Consider the following 21510-nt stretch of genomic DNA (forward strand, 5'->3'; position numbering starts at 1 on the left):
TCCATGATCACATTTACAAATGATTAGGATAAATTACTGAGTAATATATACTTTAATGACAATAAGTACATACTATTTGAAACCATGTTCGATTGGTCCAATTAAATTGACTGATGTTGAGACACGATATTGACCACAAGAGTTTATGCATGTAGGATTTGCATTCCTTTAAACTTTTGTATTTTTGTACGTCTTTTACCTGATTTGATACAAAAGACCAACTTAACGTGATAAAACAAAGCAGGTCTATTTTAACTGATTTTTACAATGCAACAAACACTTCCCCAAGTCGTCGATCAAAATGCAGCCGGCACTTAATTAGGTTCTTACAGATGTGCTCGCGGGCATCGATGTGACGGTCAATTGACTCTTTTCATGTTTGAATAGAAGAGAACATGCAACGATTATACTGCTTACAATGCAACACAATGAAAAGATTAAAACACTAATTTCCCCTGATAAGACATATTTAATTAGTGTTCATTTCATTCAGTGTTGCCACCTGTTAGCATTTACTATAATTCATTGATCGCTGTTTCGCCGTATACATATACAGTATTATTATTTACAGTGAACTGAGAAAATATTTTTTCTGATAAAATCTAACAAGATATGTGATTCCTTATTAAAACCTGAAAATTTCACGATGTTGATTCTAACTTTTCGGGCACTAACCGCCATTTTCGACGATAAAACGGGTGATATATCAAGGTTTCATTCACCAGTTCTGATCATGATTTTCTTCATTTTTTAAAAATATTTTCTTTAAAAAAAAATGGGATCCATGCCGGACACCGCGTTATAAGCGGGTTCGCGAGTTATCAGGGCGCGAGTTATCGAGGGAGCGGTGTATCAGAATGACATCAAGTATTTTTTCATCAATTTCATCATTAGTTAATGACACTGCTTCAAAATGTTGTGTACTAGATAATAGTAATCCAGTTTGTAATACAAATACCAAATGATGGCTTGGAACTAAGTGCCAAAAGGTCTGCAGAAAATATCACCATGATCAAAATATACATAGGAAGAACCGAACACAAACAGGATAAATTGTATCCATCTTGCTTTGAGTTTACACAGATCAGTCAGTCTCTTATATTTAATGTCATTTAATTTTTGCACATAGAGAGCATATACTTCACTTGGTCATACATCTGCATGACATGAAAGTTTGTCTCGTTATTCTTTTTGTTGCCATAGTGGGTCTGCCAACTAGAGATCTACACACACATAATTATGGTGTATGGGGATTCTCTGATGTTCCCTATGAGCATTAATCTGTTAACTGTTTTTAAATTTAATATGATCCTCCTCCTCTGTGAACAAATATTATTCTATGTTAAGAACTCCTTTCATTGCCTGCTGTCTGAAATGCATATGCATAACTATCTTGAACAAGTTATTGTTCTTTATGGTTGTGCAATTTTCAACATCTCGCAGGTATGGCCCCATGGGTATTTTCTCTTGGATATCTCTGTTCCAAAAAGAAAATTTTTCCAGAGGTCTCGCTGGGATTTTAAAACTAGGAGTCCAGGACTCCCATCTTGGTAAAAATAGGAGTCCCATCAGCAAATGTTGCAGTCCCTTCCCAGAAAACTAAGCAAATTATAAGAACTATTGGTTGCCATCGAGTTTATTTTCTACATTCTTTATAACACTGACATAGCTCTTGTTTGTCCATCAGAGTGAGTCTGAATTTTGTCCATCCAAGGAAGGTCTTATTCAAAGCACTAAGCTAGGCATCACACACTTTCTTATGCTTGGCTACTGTCCCATCCAAACTATCCATTCTAGAAACTTTAGCACTCTCCCTAATCTTGTTACAATCTTTGTCAGTTTGCCGATGAACCCAAAAATACTCATTCAAGTCTAAGTCTCAACATGTCATGAAAGCTAAAGTTGTTTATTTGATGTACTGTTATAAATGACTACATGTACTTCTCTGGGTCTTTCTGCCTCTGAATTCAAGCACTGTAAATATCAGTACATTTTCCCACCTAGTTGCCAGGCAAAGCCTATGATCCTGCCGCCCAGCTATTGCAACATGTACTTTTGATGTACTCTTGTAATGTACATTGGACTCGCACTCAACATCAATTTTTGGCTCAAAATCACATATGATATTTCCAGTGACATTTTCCCAATGCCCAACAGATAGATATACATGAAATTCATTGTCATCATAGCTATCACCAGCCAGCATTTGCCGACTTAAAATGTCATCTGAAGACAAACCCTGTTGTGATTCAGCCATTTTGGTTTACTGTGTGGTCTTTATTCGAAACACGCATTTTTAAAACTTCGATTATGAAAATAAGATTAAAACTACCATAAAATGCTTGTTCCAGGGCCAATGGACCAATCAAATTTAGTTTAACAGCCATTTATGTCGAACCGAAGTATCCAGCTATCTGGATGTCGCATCAAGCGCTGTGAGACCGCTACTGGCAGCGCAAATTACATCGTGAAATGCACTTTAAAGTTAAAAGTTTAATAAAAATTACATACTGCACAAAGCACGTTTTATATCCGCAACGTTGACGTAATTTGCAGAACGCGTATCACTGCTTTGAAAGTATGCAAATTTGTACAAATTACGTGCACTGATGTGTACTAACATCATTTTCTGACCCAATGTTTTATTCACGTTAGACCACTAGGATGGGGTTAGATGCGATTTTAAATATATACTCGTTTTTTTCTCTTCTGACAACCCCACCAACAATTTCTCATTTTGTTAACACAACTCACAACAGAAGTGATTTTCCTCACCAACCTTCCACTGTCAGAATCAAAATAGTTTGAAATACAACCTCCTACAGAAGTTTTTTTGAAGTGCCGTCGGGGGGTGGGGATATATATGTTTTACTGGAACATCCCTAAACCAGATTAACGCAGTGATGTCATCTGGTTATAATTTTGATCTCCTAGAATCCAAAAACAGGTTTGACACGGTAAAGAAGTATCTGCGTTCAGTTTGAAGAGGCAACAAAGATAAAATTTTCACGGATTTACACATTAGCGTTGTTTGTTTAAAATAATTGTTGAAATTAAATAAATTCATATTTTTCAATGCTTTTACCACAACACAATGTTATGAAAAATAGAATGTAAACATCAGAAGTCAAAGGTAATTCCTAAATATCAGTAACTTCTAATGGAGTATAAGCATTCTCGTTCTTAATTTCCCCTAATTTATTCCCAATCATTAACCGTAAGATACCATTTATTAAAGTAATCCTTTAGCCTATCAAAATGAGCTTGTAATGCGTTTTCTAAAATAGGGCCCGATTAGCAAAATACTTTAGCAATATTCTGGTGTAATATTTTAACACCCCGCTATTAGTATTTGCCTCTGAGGAATGATTTGAAGTCCTCTAGACAGAATGGCAACAAAACCTGTGACATTAACTCCACTAGCTTAATACAAACTGAACACTCAAAGAACATTATGAAAATATTAAACTCACAAGTTCATACACCCTTATCACCGATGTTAATACTCTTAACATTTGGCCACATATGTAGAATGTATTAATTTTATTGAATAAAACATTCATGAATACAAAATAAAATACTTTACTCAAATAGATGAAAAACATGGTAGTGAAGATGATAATCAGTTACATACCTGGTGATCAAATAATGCAATATATACAAATAGCATCAGATATTTAGTGACTGACTTTAAAATCAAACCGCATGTTTGATGTTACATTGTACCTACATGCCCATGCAACTCTCTCATTACTGATACTACTCTATGGTCTTAAACTATGTAACAGAACGGATGTGAAAAAAAAACAATTTTAGCACAATTCAGCAGATAACGTATCTCGATACAATACAAAAACTGAAAGTGCCAAAGACATTTAAAGGATTGCAAATTAAATTCCAAATAATCCTAAATACCCTATCACAAGTTTAATAGTATAGAATATTCTGAATGAATTCCAACAGTTCTTAATGTGCTGATGTATGGCAATGATATAATTAAGAATGCCTTTGTATGAGCCCTCTATAATCCTAAAGCCATGTTTTAGCCCCAAATGTCAATTAACTCTGTGTAACTCCTCTAAAATTACATCTAGACACAAAAACAAATAATTCAAGATTGATCTTAAGAATGGAATGATGACTGCTTACAAAAACCGTACTTGTATATGCAATGTCACCAGATTTAACACGCAATAAATGTTTTGGAAAACAAATCATTTCAAATGGAACCATTTCACTCACTTGTAAACAAGACCAGGTCTTGAACTTAAGTTCAAGTAAAGTTCAAGTAAATGTCTTGTTTACTTCTTAGAATCATGACAAAAATCAGGTAGGCATAGCCCTCATTCATAAGAGAAATCATGTATACAATATGAATTACATATCCATAACATTTAAAACACCTGTGAAGAACTCAGAAAATCAACTCACCGAGGCTGTCCCACCATATCTAGTTACATCGTCAGACTCTCCCTTCATATACACAATAATACTGATCGTATATCCCTGACACCTCCAAGAGAGAAGCCCCGCTCCGAATCATCATGCTAAATATCATTCACCAAATACGGCACCATTATATGAGAAACGTATTTAGATTAAAAAGATTATCCAAACCTGTTGATTTCTTACTTCTCAATTTTCTTGTCACTTCTGCCATCATTTTAAGAACTCTTCGCAACATATACAAAACACAGCATGCGACAAGAATAGAAATCATGATGGTATTGACCACAAGAAGGTCCAAGTTTACGAGGCCTGATGTTGCGTTTTCCTTGTGCACATCTGGTGTAACTGGAAGAAATACAAATAGTTTGTTTTGGTAATTGTTAAGACATGTGTTAAATTTCTCTGATATTTCATGCCCTTAAAGAGTATACTTAAGTTTTTAATTTTCTCTTATATTTCAAGTATGTATTTGCTACATTTAGCAATATACATTTATGATGCCTATAATAATTTTCTTATTCTTTAACATTGCCAGACACATCATAATTATCAACTGGAAAAGAAACATTGATATTATTTGTAATTTCCTTTGTGCTAAGTTTGATTAATTCCATACAGTAGTCCCCCTCTTGAAGGGCCCACCCCCTGATCAGCGGCCACCTGTTCCTTATGGCCAGAATCCATTGGCACCGACGAGTATGTGTTCAAAAGTACCCCTCACAAAAGGCCACCTGGCTAACGTGACCAGAGGCCAGCATATTGGTGCAATAATATAACATTTACCCCTCACAAACGGCCGCATTTTATTTTAATATGTATCCAGAACCAGTATATTATTCATAATGTGTGTTAAATAATCCGATTTCTGTTTTCCGATGTCAGGTTTTCGTTACTGAAATAAGTGTTGACTAAAGTACATGTACCACTAAGGTTAATATTATCGTTTACGACTCACGAGAAGCCACATTTATTCCATAAAGCCAAGAAAGACTCAAATTTTAATCCATACAAAAGGGTAAGTACATGCAATCCAATTAGCCTTACTGCAGTGTTATCATAAGAAGTCTGGTTTAGTCACTCTATTTGGTAAGATTACAATTATTGAACAGTAGTAACAGCTGAGAAGTGGCAGTATCAATGTACAATACACAAGTCAGCGAGAAAATGGTTTGATAGCCTTTATGGCTTCCCTTAGTAAGATGTTGAGCTTGTTCACTTTGATAATTAGTGGCTATTACTTCACTGACAATAATTGTTAAGATTACAAATCCTAATGGCCCCTAGGTCAGATCTCCTTGTTGTTAATGGTAAATATCAAAGCTGTTTTGGCTTCTCTCACTTAGTGTAAAGAAATGTATAAAAACAATAGGGTACCAGACTGCGACTAACAAATCAGTGACAAGATCACTTCCTTTAAAAACACACGGCAATACGTTTAGTTGCATAAAAAATTGTTTTACCAGTATTGTAGTTGGCAACATGAATAACTTACTGCAAAACGATCAACATGTCATCGAAGAAACGAATAAGTCTCAGTTTAGAAAAGAAAGTAATTCAACTCACCAAAAAAGGGGGGTGGGGTCGAGTATCCTTGCAGAAAAATTATGTCGGAAAGACTCCGATAAACAATATCGTGAAAGATAAGGAAACAATTCTGCAGAAGTGGGAAGGTGAAATGGATGGAGAAAGGAAGATTGTTTGAGCCAAGAGATGTTTGTATCCTGATTTGAATGACAAGGTTTTTGAATGGTTTAGCACAATGAGTGCTAAGAAAATTCCACTCATCAGTCAAATGAACCAAGAAAAAGCAACAATTTTGTCATCTGAAATGGGATATGACAACTTTACCGCAAGTAAGGGATGGCTGCACAGATTTCAAGCCCAACACAATATTAACTGTTCTGTCCTTAGTGGAGACACATCTGATGTCAATAATGAAGTTGTCGAAGATTGGAACAAAAAACTAAACGATATATGCAGGGGATATGATAGCAAGGATATTTTTAATTGTGACGAGACTGGTTTGTTTTTTAGACTGTTACCAACAAAGTGACAGATAATGTGATCTGTAACATAATTATAAAGACAGTTTTAAAACTATATCAATGGTTATTCATAACATTCTTTTGAAAATGATGAAACAGTTTGTTTTACATTTATTTCACAATATGCATGTGATTTTTTAATGAAAATATTAAATGTTTTAGAATGAAATGTACTTGTGACTTTCTTCATATGTATTTACTATTTGCATGTGTAATCCCCCTCTAGAAAAGCCACCCTCATTATAAGGCCACTTCCCTGCTGCAATAGGGGTGGCCTTATAAGAAAGGGACTACTGTATTTGCAAAAACTAAGAAAGACACAAATATATAAGTCGATCAGGGATAGATTTTGTAGGTGACCTAGCCATGAAGAAATTTCACTCGAATCATTGGAAGGTCTGTTTGGTAACTTTTCGTTGTCGTGGGATGCATTCTTCTGACCAAATTGCAACCGTCCCTTACCCTCATTTATACAAATGTAACAAGGTGATATGTATGTAAGAGTCCCTGAACATAAGCGCAATGAAATCAGCAAAAAGACATTTTTTCATCAAATGATGAATAAAGTTTATAAAACATCTAATATTATTTCTAACAGTAACAGTACAAGCGTTCAAAACTAAACCGTGGGAAAATTCGCCATATTTCTGGATAAACCAAAGCTGTTGTCACACATAAACAGAAACATGCTTTGGGCCATGAAATCTAAGCTCAAAAATATTTCTGTTTGACCTTCCAATGGAACATTCATACGGGACCTAGTACATTAGTAAGTATACTTAAATATCTGTTGAATCAGGTCATACCTTTTAAAGGAAAGATAAAGAAAAATGGACAGCGTTTTTACTTCTTTTTGCATATTACGATATCTGGTTCAATTTACAATTTTTCTATAATACTCTGCAAAAATATTGGGAACTAAAGAAATTTTGAAGGAGTGAATGTCCTTTTTGTAGACATATGATGATGTTTTAGTAGTAAAGCGAAAGTAATTATTGTGGGTAAATCATGCAATTATCCCTGGTCAATAACATTGATAAATACCCTTTGTATTTAATACAACAAAGAACATACCTGCATATTCAGGCACAGTTCTGCTTTCGGTGGTACTTTCAGTCAGATTGATAGGCACACATAACTCGTGTTGATCATTTTCCATGCATTCTATGGCCGGCCCCTTTATACAGCAAAATGAAGAGTTTATCTCTAACCTACAACCATCGGTCTGAAACACAACATTAATATCTGATCGATAGAGTACTCTTTGATCGAATCTGCAAATCTGAACATTAAACTTATACGTGATAATAAGCGTATATGGAAAATAATTGTATAAGAGCCATGTGGTATTTTTCAATGAAATATGAATGCATTTATGTCTGCAAAAGAAAACTCAGCGAATAAGTCTTATTTGTAATCAATATCCTGTTTAAATTACCTGATTATTTAAAAAAAAAAACATTTCTTTACTACAAACAAACCAAAACAATACTGATTCTCTTTGGTCGAATTAACATAAAGATGATGTAAATATTGTCATTGTTAGGCCCTGTGTGTGTATGTGTGTGATAAAGATTTTTAATGTAGCTTTAACAATTTTTCAGTCATATCGCTACAATGTCTGCAATGTGGCAGTTTATAGTGATGTCTCACAATGGGGCATCATGCCATAGACATCTAGAATGATATCCCATCCAGTCATATTATCCTGACACCAGGCAGAGAAGTCCTAACACTAGCCTTTTAATGCTGAGTGCCTAGCGAGGCAGCTGTTAGTAATATTTTTTAATAAGTCTTTGGTCAAACTCGCGACCTTCCACATTCGAGATGGACTATTTAACCACTAGGTCACCGGAGTGGTCTCAATGTCTTAGACTCAAAATTGTACAGAGAAATCATTGTACCATGTTTTTCTGTCAATAATAATTATAAAAATAAATGTATACTAACTTTTACACGAGTTTACAATATATATACACACACATTTATAAATAAATAAATAAATATATATACATATATATATATAAGTACGTGTTTGTGAAAGGAATTGAGAATGATATTCAATCCGATCGAACATTACCTAGATTGTTATCACACGTGTTCAGCATAGAGAAAATCGGATTGTACAGAATCCGAATTACATGATTTATTAGTTTATTTATATTGTATTATAAACAATGGCTTTTCAGCAGTCTGAAATGTGCTATGAAGTGGGAAAATATACTCAATAAATGTATTATACTTTTAGAGAAATTGTGTGCGATTCTTAGCATTGCTATTTGTCATGCAGACAAAAATGCCGGCTAAACATCTGCGTCCAATGATATATCAAACAAGTATGCTTAAACAGGTTTCTAACAAAACGAATTTGTAAATAACGTTTAATATTTATACCACTATACTAAAGATTCGTCCACTCCTCCACTCCGAAGATATTGGTAGTCTTTGACACGTACACCATTGCTGTATTGTTGCTTCTTTGAATAGGGAAAGCAAATCAAGGAAAAAACAAAATAATTTTTGTTAGTATTACGTTAATATGATAGATTGTAATGTCTGCTGTGTGTAAAAAAATGCAGGTATCTACAGCCATAAAACTTACCTATATATATCATAAAAAGTATAGCAGACCATATTATAAAATATACTGAAAGTTCTTCAACAAAATTCAAAGTTTTCAATCATATATGAGACGCATTTAAACTGCAAATACTGTTATATACATTTATAATTTTAACATGTGATAGAAAGTTTTTTTTAAATGTTGTCTTAAGATTTAGTGCAGTCAATGACAATTGTTATTTAACATAAATACAGCAACTGAATAATCTGTAACTATGACGAATCCATGCGATACAAAATCATACTGTTGGTGATTACTCAATTAATAACTAGTGCATAATACACTGTCTCATTACAATATTTTAATTGCACTTGTTATGTACTTTTTCATTCAGAACATATTTCCACCATATTAAATAAACGCAACCCAAGAAACAGAGGAAAAACAAATAAAGAAATACCTAAATAAATAAAATAAATACCTTTTAAAGCAATAACAGCAATAATAATACTAAGATTAATATTAATAGAATCTTAGATAGAATTCTTAAATGAAGTTCATAATTGTGACAGTCAACAGGAAGAGGATACATAACAGGGTGACTGAGAAAACTGATTACACAGTGTCTCTGAAAGAATATATATATATATATATATATATATATATACCTATGACATTCAGCCATATTGCCTGTACGAAGGGGCTCTCTTTCCAGGAAATAACAGGATAGAGGGTGTAGTTTCCAATGTCTTGAGAAGAGACATTCTTGAGCGAGATTCCAGAGGTGCCAAAGATTTCTACTCTCCCCTGGTATTTCGGATCTACGGTGAAGCCATTTTTCTCAGAACTATATGCAATCAGTGTTGTTGTGTTAAAACGAAATTGGAACTGTCTTATTTCCTCATTGGCATCTTTCACATATTCCCAGGTCAAGTTTGCAGTTTGGCCTGTACACTTCATAATTTGTGACGGTATATTAATCCATCTGATTCCTATATTTCAACGAAAACGAAAGAATACACTGTTGTCAAGTTGTCATTCTTTGATGATACAAAGTTGAATGTGGTGAGTGCAGGTAACATTAAGGCTTAGTTACTTTAGGCAAGATTTATTGTTCGCAAATTAAACTTTAGGGATTCACAAAGAAATTGCAAATTATCACAGACGCTTTCTGCAATATAGTTTCATAATTTTAGCAATATTTGGAATGAAGATTTGTATCAATGCAAACTCATACATGAATTTGGTTCTTGTAAAATTAACAATTAAGGCGTAAAATAAAAGCCAAATTTTACTTAAATGTAACAAAATGTATGTATGCATATATGTATCTTTATAAATACATCTATCATTATATATATATATAGATGGTATATGTGATTTGTGTGTGTGATTTGGATTTTTAACATAGCTTTAACAGTTTTTCAGTGATATTGCTATGATGTCTGCAGTATGGCAGTTTATAGTGATGTCTAGCACTGGGGCATCATGCCGCAGACTTGTAGCATGATGTCCCCCCCGGTCACTTTATCCAGACAGCAAGCCGACCAGTCCTAAAACTAATCTCTTAATGCTGAACAAGGGAGCTGTTAGTACCATTTTTATGTCTTTGGTATGACTCAACCTGGGTTCAAACCCATGACCTCCAGCATCTGAGGCAGATGCTCCAACCCCAAAGCCACTGGAGTGGTTTATAGATGGCATATCACTGTATCAATACTTACATTTTTGTTCACTATCTACATCTAAACCTAATGTTATTTCCTCTTAACTCGATATGAAAACAAGGATAATGATGATTATAGGTGTATTCAGATCTTACCATACATTACTTTAAAACATGGTGGAGCCTTGTTATATCAGGCTGACAATATAATGTTAACCAGAGTTATCATCAACACTATAAAAACAAATTGGTTTTGAGAACTGGGCACTAAACTCTGTCCAAATACATGTTTCCTGTTTTGTAATAAGATACAAGACATACATTGTCAAACATGATATATTGTGGGCATGTTTTCTTATATTAATTACACACTATTTAGTTCTTTTATGAATAAAAGTGTCTATAGCAAGCATGCTTCTGTATATATTGTTATAAACATTAGTTTGGAAGATGCATCCTAATCGGGTGCAGGTTGTATTTTTTAAGTTACCAAATATGACTGGAAATTTTCAATATTGCAGATATAAGGCTCGAGGGTTACGTCCGTCAGTTTTATTTGCTCTCTATAGCGAATATAAACGTCTCGTAAATTATTTGCAAGTACCATATTAAGATAGTTTGCAATCATAAAGTTGTGATACTTCGAAAAAAGTATCTATGTGTTTTTCTTCATTATTCTGGACATCAATGTTATTACTGCGAATATACAAACTGTACAATTCATGTTGCAGTTTTGTTACCTTTCCAGAAACACTCCACTGAAAAGAGGTCTTTATAATGTCATACTGACAGAGAAATCAAACTTAAAGGGCGCCTCTGTATAATTTTTTTTATCTTTTCACAGGGCATATTTCCAGGGATGAAAAAGGAAAGTACACTATGATTGGTCTTTACAATGAAGTAAATAAAAATGGATTTTAATCTCCAACAAATTTACATAATTACTCTATCTGATGATATGAAATTATTCATCTACTTTTTGCACTATATATATATATATATATATATATATATATATATATATATATATATATATACATATATATATATATATACACATATACATATATATACACACACATATACATATATACATCTTTATGCTGCAAAAGGAAAGTTTGGTTGAGTTTGTTAATGCACAGAACTACAGGAAGGTTATATCATCTTGAGTTAGATGGAGCAGATTGCCTTGCCCATAGTTACGCTTTGGAAGCCTACCAGGGCTGGTCTGATAGTGGGATTTGAAACTGCACCTTTCTCGTATCAAGTCCTAAACGCTAACCAATGAGCCACCGTGTCTCCCTTTAAAATGAAATTCTAGAAATCAACTTTAAAGTGTGAAGTTTAGTAGTATTTTGCATGAATGTTAAATTTTGGGAATAGTGTAAAAAGAGTATGCAGCCACTATATTCACGATCTGCATGCTTCAATGTACACGTGTTCCCAAGATCGCATGTGTTTAGTCAATACTATAAATATTTTGTATTGTTTAAAGTCCTGATCTACTAAGTTATAAACTACATTATATCCTTCTGGTTTCTTTTACCAAAGTTAAAACGCATATTACAATTAAAGTGAAGTGTTACATAAGCTAAGGATCGTTTGTTTGTCGTGACTTGTCCCACACTATGGACTAAGTAAATCGCACTTGAATCAATTATGTAACAATCACCTATCAACAGAAAGTAATCTACATACATTCATTGGTGAAATGTTATCATTTAGACACAATGTAGTTAAAATTTGTTTTAGAGAAATATTTCTGGTAATAGCATATGCGATGACTTGAAAATCAGTTGATGTGTTCTAGATGCTCTCATTCTAAGCCAGCGTAATGCAAGGTTCTGCAATGCTTAAGGGAATAATGCCAAAGAGAAAAAATGATTTCATTAATTTATATATTTATTTATTTTAATCTGGATCACCAAAAGGTAACTCTGCAAATACCCTCACCCATGCACATGGTTTACAATTATAGTCATATAATATGTAAGACTTTCTAATTTACATTAATTTAAGGCCATAAATGAAAAGAAAGGAAATAAAGAAGAAAGGAGAAGGGGCAGTTGCTTTAATATCATAAGGATATTTCAGTATAATAATAATGTATCATTAAAAGACTAGAAAGATCACAAAGGGATTCTGTCCATGATTATATGTCATATATATTACCGGTAAATTTATTTTGTGTAACTAACCTTTGTCCATAATCAAGTGAAAGAGTTGGGCCTACCTGTCTAATATCTTGTTATTTTGCAAACAATATTTGATCTGCTTATATGCAAAAAACAAACAAAACTAGAGTCTTACCCTCTGTATCATCAATTCCAGGCATCAAGGCAAAAGTGACATAGCAAGCTATCTTCCACAGCTTGGTGCTGAAATAAAATGGTGTTTGCATTTGCATAAAGTACGTAATTAATTTGTGTGGTCACAATTAATGTTAAAGACAGAATATAATACCTTTAAAAAGGACAATTCTCACAGTTTTGTGATTTTTGTATTTAACTGAATCATTTTGAAAAATCGGCAAAAGAGGTAAGTACTGTCCATAAGTATATTTTTGCACAAAAACTGTCACATCAGGTTTGATCAAAAAGATGTTCACATATTTAACATAATGGATTTCTTTTGCGGGTGACTGCTTGTTTAGCTCTTACAAAACATATTTTAGTAACATAAAAATAGAAAGGATTTCATTACTTCTGGATAAAAAAGAATTTGCTTTCTTGTCCTTTTCGAAGGAAAATGTAAACCTTTGTGGACACAATATTATGTTTAATCAGAACAATGTACAAAAGACAAATGTGAATAGATCTGGTAGTTATAAATGTCCTAGAAATAATACTGTTAATTCCCAAATTCATGCAGTAACATTATAACACTGATTGTGTGATCTCTAAATCCTGATGTAGTAGCAATACAAAGTTGTGAATTCCCAAATTCATGTAGTAAAATTGTCCTTTCCCCAATCTGACAATATAACTTTTGTGATACCCAGAACATGACCATAGTAACAATCCTACATTCCTAATTACCAAATCCATTTAGACACATTACCCGGTTTTAAAGGTTACAGTTCAATTTCTTGTACAGTCGCACATACAGCCATGAAACATGATCAGTGTATTTCAATATAAGAGTACTATGGGCACAAGTAAATCATGACAAATTATTTTTATGTCATTGATTATGTTATGTAAAGGTTTTGTATGTACCTTATTTTTTCTAACACAGCTGTGTATTGCACTGTAATTAAATTTGATTTTTATGTAATTGAATTTGATGTGTGTAGTTGTATTAGGCATACTAATCACCCGAATGATCTATTGTAGAGAGCTTTTCTTGCTCTAATGACTAAGCAAGATTTTGTATTATCTCGGAGTGAAGGACAGCATAGCATAGCTTTCCATGGAAAACATTTTGATATCAGTCGCTGGTCTTCTTGGTTCAGAATGAAGTTACACATAACAGGAACCTATATTTCAGTCAAGGTAATGCGGCTGGTGGTTTTTTGACAATCTAAATCTACATTCATTTTAGACATACATTTTTTCAATTCAGGAAAAGTTACTAATGAATGTTTAATATCCACAGCATGTTCTGCAAAAAAAAATGCATGTAAAAATTTATCTTTTGTAATGTTATTAATAACTGACTATTACGTTTTCCCCAGCCATATTTTACATATAGCACTTGTCATTTTGACTAGACCCCAGCTGTTTCATTTACTGTTTGCAACTTCTTCACATGTAATTTGAGCAGATGCAAAATTGATGGATACTGCTCCTGCCCCAAGCCCCAATGGCACATACAGCAATGCATTTCAAAGTGTTATATTTGTTTCAAAGGAACTTTTGTCACAGTTGACGTGCCCCTATTTCAATACAAGAGTTGTTTGTTTGCATTGTATTCCAGTTTTGGTCAGGAAAAGGTGCAGACATTATTTCCGTGACATATCGTGCTGGGTTTTCATACCTTCGCCAGCTAAAAATTAAGCCTAATCTAACCCTTTCTCATCACTAAAATGGTATTTGGTTCATATTACGTCTTAAGGTTTGAAACAACTACTGGAGGATTATCATAATGCTGATAGCAGGTACGTTATAACAATTAGTTCAACGTTTTCTCTTGCATGCTTTGCTTTTCTTAGAGTAGGCGCGATTATGTTTAGCAGTAAAGTGAATCATATAAATCTGATTCAGATGCAGCATTTGTGGGTTGGAATCGATAAGTCATTGTGACAATACACAATTACCAACACAACACATCTGCAAATTGTGAAATAACAGTCCAATTTATGACCTGTAAGGCGTTTGTGGTGTTACATCCGCTCAAGTGGCAGTGCCGATGGAAAAAAGTTTCCTATAAGGGTAAATTGTTTCTGTATGGTGCTCCAAAATGCTGTTAATTTCAATGGATTAAATCTACGAAGTACAAGGGTCGGGATTGGGACTGCCACAACTGCTCACTCCTTTGGTCCTTCAGAACCGCAAATTAAAGTTATGGGCAGTTTGGATTTCCAATGCAAGTACCCGTTACATTTATGTGCCCATGTTTCAAAGCTTACTGTGCTAACGCAGGATTAGACTTTCGTCAGCTGTCGCTCTACTTACATATTCACGGAGGCCCATCTGTCACTGCTCTACTCACACAACCATCAGGACACTTAAACTGTCTGCTGCAGTAAACTATTTTCTCTACAGGTTCACTATATATATATATATATATGGAAGTTCTACTCTACAAACTGTCAGTACATGGCAACTGTCTTAGGCAGTCTGTATAAACACCTCCTGTATGCTGAATTTGTATAGGTAAAAAGGTGCTCATTTATATATCTATTTTGCTCTGCAATTGACCAAACATTTTGCATAACTGTAGCATTTGCCATTAACCCCTACCAGTACTGTTTTACACAGCCATCCCAAGACAGTCTTAGGCTTATTGGTTCTTGATAGCGGATGCTACTCCTTTGGGACACTATTTCCTTCCTCGGTGTTGTCCTGTCAGTTCTGATGTGACTTAGTGAGTGGCAGATCTTCGTTCCAGTTTTGATAACAAGTTACTTTCAAAGAAACATTCTGTTTGCATACTTCCTTGTCTGAATGGGACTATGATAACCACGTTGCATGATGGACTGTATTCGAGCTGTAACATTATAAGTGCAATTCATTTTATGCACCAGTTACTTTGCTTTATACTGAATGATTACTTCCACTGTAAATGTTTCCCCATTTGCTCAAGATTTATTTTTCATTTTATAACGAATCTGATTCATCTCTTACCTGCTACAGAAAGTGTATATTATGAATATGTTGGAATGTGTAGTATATTTATACATGTACCGTCACCTATTTTGGCACTTACAGTGCTTCATCTCAATGGTTTCCAATGGTTGAAACTTGCCAGTCCTACCTTTGCATGTAAGCCTGTTAAGTTTATGGACTGAATTTCTGCCCTATCTGCGTGTCATTATAGAACTAATATGGACAAGATTTTTTAAATGTACTGCACATTGATTATTCTGCGATTAGGGTAAAAAAATTCAAACCCCAGTCAGAACTGACTTCGCTTAATATTTTACTCCCATAAAGATCAGTCAAGATGGAGTTCACTGAATATTCAGTCCAATTAGTTATTAGTGTGTTTTTGAGGCCAACACACTCAATGTATTTGTGGCAATTATGTGCTGACTATTAACCAATCAAAATGGAACTAAGAATGAACTAATCAACATTTATGTATACAAGGTCATTACCAAACCAATCAAAATCACGACTGGGGAAACAATTTGGTTCTGCAGCATTAGACGTTATTATTTGGATTAATTATCAGTTAGTCAAGATGCACATGTTCATGTTAATTTATCCTGCAGTGGTTCTGTTCCTTTAATTATTCATTTTGAACCATCCCAATGCACTGCTTTAAAAGAATCTATGGCAAATGGATGTCATAAATGAAATTATCTTGTCATTTGCTCATCTGGCATTGTCGCTATTCTCGCAGGAATGGGCAGCCTCTGTTTTACCAATAATCTGGCAACTTCTTATGTCTTATCCTCCACCCATTTGGGTACTCTTTCAATTACTAATGTAGTAAATTCAATATACCGTTATTTCATACTGGCATTCAAAATTCGTGTTCAGGGATCAGGCGTGATCTGAAGTAGGAATTATGCTGAGATTACCTAAGTACAGACCTTGGGATCCCCCCCAGGTCAGTAGATATTAAATTAAGGAATATAGGAAGGCTGGAATCAATCCACATTAGGTAGCTTCTTGAAGCAGCCCAGATATAATTAATTTAGGGATTATACTTTGGTAACCCAAGTGCAGACCTTGTAATTTTAGATGTAAAATTAATGTAGGCAATATCATCACTAGGGAATATCCAATTATGCATTAGTTAATACTAGAAGAGACTCCTTTTGAACCCAATTATTGTACTGTAGTTTGCTGATACTGAACGGTAGAAGTAAATATATTGCTTACTAAATACTTGCTTAATTATAACGTGCTTCAAGTAATCTACTTTTTATTTCATAATTATAATTATGTAAGCTTTGCTTCCTATTTAGATTTTACAGATTACCAGATCTTCTGTAAAATAAAAACTTAATTGTGCTAAAGATTTAGGTAAGAAACATACTATTTGATTTTAAAAGAAATCATACAGAGTCAAACTTGTTTCGAAGATCCATTGTTATGAGAGACCACCAGTCTAGAGACAATATCAATGGATGGATTTATGGATTAAATATATATATATATATATATATATATATATATATATATATATATACACACACACACACACACATTTATGACCTGTCATACGATACCACTTGTATTGAAAGACAATGGAATTTGTCCTGTAAGAGAGGTTCTACTGTATTAGAAATTCCTAAAATGCACTTTTCTTTATCAAATGGAAAACAAAATGCTAGTTTTGTCATAGCACTTGAAATGTCAATAAATACTTGGATGTAGCACTGATGCTGCAAATCATCAAGTGTGATGTCAATCACAGTGATATTGATTTAGATAAATTGGGTAAGTCCATGAAAGTCTGTTATGACACTGAGATGAATGATGTTTTATAGACATCGTGAATGGTCAATTATGTGAATATGGATGATAACATATTCTTCAGAATTAAGACACGTTACATCGCTTTTTAGGAACTTTACTGCCAAAAGATGTGTCTGGAAATCACAATGACTGACGCACATCAATGACTCATGAATTAGTCACATCTTTGAAAGATGTAACATGATAACATGGATATATTAAACACAACATTAGCTGATACGATGACAGCTTATTAAAGAACCAACTAGACTATATGATGAATGTTTGATTAAAGTGTCATGGCCATACTCCAAGTAGTTTAGAAATAGTGACGATAAACCTGTGATAAATGATGGATGGATGCAGGACCTGGCCCATGACCAGAAGAGCTAAAAATTCATTATGATTTGGTTGCAGCAAATAGTGCTGATATGTGCACTTTTAAAATGTAAGGACAAGATCCACCATTATATCTTAATCTCAGCTATCTTTATCTGTTATTTTGTACTTATGATGATTAGATTAAACTGCAGAGGATACATGCTAGCACAATATTGTAGAAAGCAATGACTTTATCAACTTAAACAAGGTAGAGTGAACTTAGTGGCCATCTTAATTAATGGGGAAATGAGCAATACATGTATTACTACAAGGGTTTTGAACTTAGTAATGTAAAAATCTAGACTATTTGATAATATTACTACAGTGTATATGGCTTTAACATGCTGCCTAGTAGAAAAATGATCTACTAATGGTTTTACAGTACAAAGTTACTATGGAGATTTTTGGGCACTAACAATGTAGTATTATTTCCAGTATATTTACAAGTAAAACCTCTATTCACTCTGCAGATTCTTATGCATCTTCCGTATTAGACCTAAAATTGTATTTAAAAATGTTTGAAATCTCCTAACCAAGGACAAGATTGATATTAATATTTTATTCTGGAAGCCAACAAACAAAGGCAAATTCAACAATCTAAGATGTTCCTTCTTATATTGATGCTTATATTTCTGTTACAAAATATAAAGAAGCAAAAGCTATTAAGCAAATTGTAAAATCAAATACTTTGTAAAATATAATCTCTGTCAACAGACTTTTAAAGGGCATGTTTCCCTATAATACCTAAATACAAATGTATACAGGATGTGGCACTCCATAACCATAGAAACCCACATCTAGAGACCAAATTACATCTAGGTTATTACTCAAACGTTGCAAACCTGCAGGTTTGAAACTTCATTTTGTCACCATCTATCTAAAATTCCATGGACAAGCAACATCTATCCAAAAAATGACAGGCGCAGCTGTTTCAGTTCCCAGTCTCTTTACTTGTGCCAAATATTCAAAGAGGTTTTAATATAACCTGAAATTAAATTTGATATTAGGCATATTAGGTTCTTTATCTAATATTTACATTCTCACTCTCTCTCTCTCTTTATATATATATATATATATATATATATATATATATGCGCAAAACGATATATATATACAACGACGGTACTTGTATGCAGTACAAAGATGATTCATGCAGTATTTTTGTCGTATCGAGAAAACAGACATGGAAAGAATTTTGACAGATAAACACTACGAATCTGTTGCATGAATAGAATCTATTTCTCGCTCTTTTGTCCATAGATAACGCTGACAAAGTAGGATGAAGAAAGACCACTCATATTCATAATGAGTGATTCATACAATAATCAGTTCTATTTTTCTTGCATTATTGTTCACAATCCAGAAAATATAGATGTGTTTTCATACCACAATATATGCACACCGTTCCAAAAGGGTTTGAAAACCCTCCCTGTAGCATGTTGAACTGATTAAAGATGTTTAATTTCGGATGTATAAATCCTGTGGTAATCAGCATGCTGCCAAATCATCGTTACTAGTGTTCCATTATGTAAATTGCTCAGGTTATTTATTCCAGTTCTGAGTGTGTGTGTGTTAGTGTGTGTGATTTGGATTTTTAACGTAGCTTTAAAAATTTTCAGTCATATCGCTAGGATGTCTGCATTGAGACAGTTTACAATGATGTCTAACACCGGGGCATCATGCCACAAACATGCAGCATGAGGTCCCACCCAATCATGTTATCCTGACAGCAGGCCGAATAATAGTCCTAACATTAACCTCTTAGTGCTGAGCGCCTAGAGAGCCAACGGTTAGTGCCACTTTTCACTTTTATGTCTTTGGTATGAATCGGCCAGGGTTCGAACCCGCAACCTCCCACATCCTATGTGGATGCTTTTACCACTAAGTCACCAGAGCAGTTATGCCAATTTTGAACAAAGGGCTAGAGATGCATTATGTCAGACTAAGAAATTTTACAAAACTTCTGATATAATAGCTCGGTTCAAATATGTCAAAATTGAGTTTGGCCTCGACGATTATTTTATATTTTTATGCAATCATAATCATTGATCAGTACTTTGAGTATCTTCTCATAATTTAGGTACTTAAACCAGGGGATATGGAAGCAATATAATCTAGGAAGCGAATGATATTGAAGGCAATGTGATAGCCATAATACATGTATTGAGCATTTTTGCTTATTGTCTCGTGTATATGATAATTTGGGTGTAACCTTAACTATAAAGGTCTTCTGGAATAAACCTTCTCTGCATGAGAAAATGCAATCGGTAAAATCTAGCATAACGAAAACATCAAGTGTTATAGCAAACATATTTGTGTATAAAACGTCGAAATTCAGAAACATTTCCAACAACGGATGGGGTAAAAAAAATTAACAAAATATCCTCAAGTTTGCATATTGTACAACAAATTAGGTCAACATGACCTATCTCCTTATGTTTCCCAGTGTATCCAGATCCAGAAAATCCTACCTTTAAAATATTCTAAAACAGATAGGGGATAATTTCTAAATAATTGCGAGCCAAGTCATTTCTGAGCAGAGATTATATCATTTGTCTATAATGAAAGAAATGGTCTTGAAAATTAGATGAAAAGTTCAATAAATTTGGAAGTTGGTTCTTTCTCATATCAATGGTTAAGAAACCAATGGCAGAAAACTATTAGCCTGTCATAAAGTCAAGAAAATTGGCTTTATTTTATTGAGCACATCCAAGTGGTCATTTGGTTTAGTAAATGCGGTCTAGCCAATCATGTTGTCTTTGTCATTAACCACTGGGTATTGTGTTTTAATTCTGTTTTGTAAACAGGCTATTTCAAAATGTCTCATCTCTCACTATTTCATTATCTTAGCATGCAAACCGTTAGCGGATCAAGTCGATAGTCGATCTAAGTAAGAGCTGCATTTAGTAATGTTAACATTTGTTCCAATGAATTCATTTACTAAAAGCCACTTCCAAGAATGAAAATCCTATACAACGAGTGCAATGCTATCTGCACTGTCATTTGGTAGGAATATAAACTCAACTTGTTCCACTAAGGATAATGCTAAATCTGACATTTCTCTACGGAAAGTTTCAATTTATAAATTAGTATTATGGATTGCTGCTACTTTTTGTATTATTGGAACAAGAGATTCAAAAGGTACATGACTGATAAGGTTACACTTACTTATATTCCACTGAAGCTACCCAATGAATAATTTAAATGTATAATATATATGATATATATAATACAGTGGAAGCCCGCTATAACGCGTCCCGCCATAACGCGAATTCGGATATAACGCGGTCGTAGCATGGCTCCCGAAATTTCGTATATTCATTCACACATGGA

General features: G+C 33.8%; 1 protein-coding gene across 3 annotated transcripts in view; it reads right to left on the reverse strand.

Annotated features, from left to right (window-relative positions):
- Positions 1–21510, reverse strand: part of LOC149774205 (uncharacterized) — a 77176-nt gene that overhangs the window by 12544 nt on the left and 43122 nt on the right. For 2 of the 3 annotated variants that reach the window (XM_089945677.1, XM_089945678.1), the window contains 6 exons: positions 19020–19162; positions 13034–13101; positions 9726–10049; positions 8889–8971; positions 7569–7719; positions 4618–4794 (listed from right to left, as the gene is read on the reverse strand). In XM_089945677.1, coding sequence (XP_089801803.1) covers positions 4618–4794; positions 7569–7719; positions 8889–8971; positions 9726–10049; positions 13034–13101; positions 19020–19039 — 823 coding nt within the window. In that variant the 5' untranslated portion in view covers positions 19040–19162. The remainder of the gene's footprint in view (positions 1–4617; positions 4795–7568; positions 7720–8888; positions 8972–9725; positions 10050–13033; positions 13102–19019; positions 19163–21510) is intronic. The other variant, XM_089945679.1, reaches the window with a different exon arrangement.

Source organism: Sinohyriopsis cumingii, unplaced genomic scaffold (genome assembly GCF_028554795.1).
Source record: "Sinohyriopsis cumingii isolate HCF-2022 unplaced genomic scaffold, ASM2855479v2 utg000379l, whole genome shotgun sequence".
Classification (NCBI taxonomy): domain Eukaryota; kingdom Metazoa; phylum Mollusca; class Bivalvia; order Unionida; family Unionidae; genus Sinohyriopsis; species Sinohyriopsis cumingii.